The 4,009-nt window shown below is 35.1% G+C and overlaps 2 protein-coding genes across 2 annotated transcripts in view; both read right to left on the bottom strand.

The window, feature by feature from the left end:
• Positions 1-972: 972 nt before the first annotated feature.
• LOC118331569 (cytochrome c oxidase assembly factor 4 homolog, mitochondrial) lies at positions 973-2,432 on the bottom strand. The gene is made up of 2 exons (XM_035666606.1): positions 2,290-2,432; positions 973-1,398 (listed from the first exon to the last, which is right to left on the bottom strand). The coding sequence occupies exon 2, from the start codon at positions 1,372-1,374 to the stop codon at positions 1,120-1,122; it is 255 nt and encodes an 84-aa protein (XP_035522499.1). The 5' UTR covers positions 1,375-1,398; positions 2,290-2,432; the 3' UTR covers positions 973-1,119.
• A 1,550-nt stretch (positions 2,433-3,982) lies between these two features.
• The window catches only part of LOC118331779 (myelin-oligodendrocyte glycoprotein-like), a 2,260-nt gene continuing 2,233 nt past the window's right edge, over positions 3,983-4,009 (bottom strand). The window contains exon 5 of the mRNA XM_035666856.1: positions 3,983-4,003. Coding sequence (XP_035522749.1) covers positions 3,983-4,003 — 21 coding nt within the window. The remainder of the gene's footprint in view (positions 4,004-4,009) is intronic.

Genomic DNA, 4,009 nt, shown 5'->3' with positions numbered 1-4,009 from the left:
AACTTATTAACCTACAATGGACTGCTGAAGAAAAGCCAGTTTGACTCTCCACTCCACATCCTCTTATATCATACTGATTCTGAACACATTATTTTCTTATCATTTTTAAGTCCATAATATCAACAATTATAGGAAGGTCTGAGTCCTTGACTTCCATTCAGTTGTAACTTAGGTTACCAGAGGTTGTGATATCCTCTTTGGCCTCATGAGGAACCTTGAGATTTATAAATTCTTACTGCTTTTTACATTTTAGTAGTTTATTCATATTTCTTGCTCAGACATTTTTAGCTGATAAGTTTTTTGTGTGCCAGATTTTTTAAACCTGCAGTCACTGAGCAATATACAGTGCATTCAGAAAGTTTTTTTGGGACTTTCTAACTTTTTTCACATTTTATGTTGTTGCCTTACGCTAAAATCATTAAAATAAATTTTTCCACTCATCAATTTACACTTCAAGTGAAGATCTGTCATTTGTCATTTTTCTCTCCAACACAATTAAGCCCCCATGACACAAAAGGCGTATATATACCAAAGATATCTGATATCAAAGATTTGTTTTACTTATTATTTATTACTTTATTTTTATGAAATATGTTGTGTAACTATATCAAAAAAAGTGAATGCTGGAGCTTTGAGGAAGGTCAATATTTTAGTTAAAATAAAATGATATATAATTGGGTTTTTTTTTATCATAAACATAACATAAACAGCCATTAAGGACCCTTAAATGTTTTCAGTAAACAATGCAGTTGTGACCAACGTATGTCCTGGGCGGGACATTTTACTATTTAAAAATTAACTTCCCAGTTCTCTCTGGGGATAAACCATATAATATAAACACTATTTCTAAATGATATGAAACATGTCTTTTGGATTTCTGTACTCCAATGTCTAAACATAAAATGTCTATTGGCTGATAGACAAATCCAAAATCACCTTGGCTCTCCACCACACAAAGATCAGGACATATTCTTTTGTAGCTGCTTGTTCTTGTTTATTATCATTACAAATAATTAAATTATGTACAGTCTCTCCACCTCAAGCATGTCAAGCAGGTCCTCAACACATCCCAGTGTGTGTGTATGTGTGTTTGATGTGTGTGTGTGATGTGTTGTCAGTTCAGCTGGCTGCAGACTCAGTGGAAGTTGGCTGCCTCTTCATCAGCTGTTCTTTCCGGGCATTTTGGAAATTCATCATACAGTCTTTGAAAGTCTGCACCTGGCTCTGGCACGCTCGCCAGTCCTGGTGCTCAGCCATGCACTCCTGCACGGCGTAATGTAGCTCGGCACAGCCAGTGCGGGATATCATCCGATCAACAGGGTCGTCCTCGTCATCGTCTTTACGGCTGCGGTCGTGGGGCGAAGGGGACGCCATCCTGTCTGTGTTGAATCAGTGGATCTGCTGAGGACAACACATGATGTTATTGATAAACAAGTGATGATACAGTTTTAGGAGCAACCACAGAACATCTGGCTGTTCCTTCAGCATGCCTTTGCTTCTCTGGACTCTTAGCTATAAAATGTATCTCAAATTCTCAAGCTGTTACATCTGCAGTAATTTAACTCACCATCTTTGTCTGTCTTTTGGGGAACATTTATACATTTATTAAGGGTACCGCTCCATTTTATCATGTCACATTTCAGTTTTAATCCTGTTTTCCCTCTTTGGTGTGTTGTAAATCTATCCTGTCTCATGAGGCACTTGTGCTTGATGCTTTTGTGATAATCATTTATTGTTTTAAATCATCAATTAGATCATTTGTGCAAATATAAATGTGTTCCCACTTCTTGGTGCAATAGCAGTCGTGGAATATTTATATATATATATAAGATATAAGTAGATTTACTCAAGGACTGTACAGTACTATATATACAATGCAATTTGAGGGCTTGAGTATTTCCATTTTACTCTTTCACTCCACTTCATTTCAGAAAATGTACCTAGTCCAATACGTTTACCTGCTATATAAAAATGTATATGTAACATACAAAACATGCAAAAGTTGCTACATTTAAGTTCTTAAATGTCAATACAACAATAATAATAAAAACCCAATATAAAACACTCTTAAAGGAGCATTTTGCACAGCGAGTATTTTGCTGATAATACTTCTATTTGAGAACGTTTTTGAAACCAGGACTTGTAGTGAATTATTATTAAATGACTGTATTGTTTACTTCCTTAAGTACAGTAAAAATACCGACACTTTTAACCACTGCGTACCTAATGCTACACACTACGTTATCTAACATTTACGAGAATGTGGCTAATAGCTTGCCGACACGTTACCGTTACGTTCCCTTGTTTATTCTCTCTCAATCTGTCCGTTCAGACGCCGAAATGAAGTTTCTACAACCCGAATAAGTCCTTTCATAACGCTGTCAGCGGTACGTCGAGGACACATTTGAGCAGAGGACGAAAGTGTAACCGTAAAACAGTTCCGTCGATATACACATAGGTTCCTCTGCACAGCGACAACACAACTGAACATGAGATAAAGTAACTAAGTACATTTACTGAAGTATTGTATTAAATACATATTCGAAGTACTTTATTTGAGTATTTTATTCAACTTTATGCTTCTCAGAGGCAAATATTGCACAACTTCAGTTACTTTTCAGATTCCAATTTTTCTTTTTTTTCATCCTTCCTTTCCAGTGAAAACCACAAACCAAATTTGGTGATTCTGAATTGGATTTTTTCTGATAAACTGAAGGACTAAGTGACAAAGCTGTCCAAAAAAAATACTGTACACTTTCATGTGAACTGTGTTTGTCACAAACACATGTAATGTTCCCTAAAAATGCTTTTATCATTAAACAGGCCACACTGAGCGAAAACAACATGGTTCCAGTGAGGAACAGGTGAGGTGTACAGTAAAGGTTATCAGTGATGTTGGTACTTTCAGCTCACTTAACCACTTATATGTGTTTGTCATGGTAAACTTTGACTTTTTTTCTACACTTTTCACATTGTTTTTAGCCTGATAGTAAAAAATACCATCTTTTCTTTGAGCAGAATTGCGGAAGTAAATAGGTAATATTCATCCATCCTGTGTCTGTAGAAGTATGATTTAAGTTTTACCTTTTTATATACATTTTTAAATTTCATAAAAACTTAAATATTCATCCTAGAAAGCAATATCACATAATTACCATGTAGATATCTGTGCAATTAATTTCCTGCATAATTTCAGAGAACGAGAAATAAACAGAAGTCAACCTGAGTTTTCATTTAGAGGGCTCTGTCATCTTCTGCAAGTGTTGGTAAACACAATAATGAGACCTTCTGTTATATCAGACAATTTATGAGAGACATAAATGTGAGATACAGTAAAACAAAATCATGTAGTGTTTTATAAAGGAGTGTTTTGTGTGACAGATAAGGGACGGAACAGTCAAATGTAAAAAATAGAATACAATTGCGTTAAAATACAACCAAGTATATTTTATGTATAAATAAGTCAGCAGTGCATGATTACATAAGAATAGGGGCATGCATTTTATTCACTTGTTGAATTTGGTCAGTGTTTAAATAATGGCAGAACATCAAATAAAATAAATATTAACAAAAGCATACTATTTAATAATGAATAAAAAATAATATGATACATTTGTACAAACAAGGCTGCTTTTAAATGATGATAAATCAGACAAAATCATCAATAAAAAAGGCCTCTTTTGTCTCACTACACACACACACCTTCCACAGATTGCTTTTGTGTGGAAGAGAAGTTTGTCAAGAGCTTGTTTTCATTCTGTGGACCAGTGCTAGAGTTCTGGTTTTAATCTCTTTAGTTTTCAAAGAATATACGATAGGATTGATGCAGGGTGGGAGGCAAGAGGCTAGAGACAGACTCAGCACACGTTGGTCCGGGTCAATGGATCGCACATAAAGCCCAATTAAGAAAATTGTAAATAAAGGAATGTAAAATATAGCAACAAGGACTAAGTGCTCAATGCAAGTAGCGAGAGCTTTGAGTCTACTGCTTACTGATTTCATCCTGAAC

Source organism: Morone saxatilis, unplaced genomic scaffold (assembly GCF_004916995.1).
Source record: "Morone saxatilis isolate NCDOM2014 unplaced genomic scaffold, NCSU_SB_2.0 Contig20, whole genome shotgun sequence".
Taxonomy (NCBI): domain Eukaryota; kingdom Metazoa; phylum Chordata; class Actinopteri; family Moronidae; genus Morone; species Morone saxatilis.
The sequence above is the reverse complement of the archived record's forward strand: the minus strand, read 5'-3'. Positions and strand labels throughout refer to the sequence as shown.

Coding starts and splice junctions, on each gene's coding strand:
- LOC118331569 (XM_035666606.1), bottom strand. CDS start 1,374: ATGGCGTCCCCTTCGCCCCACGACCGCAGCCGTAAAGACGATGACGAG.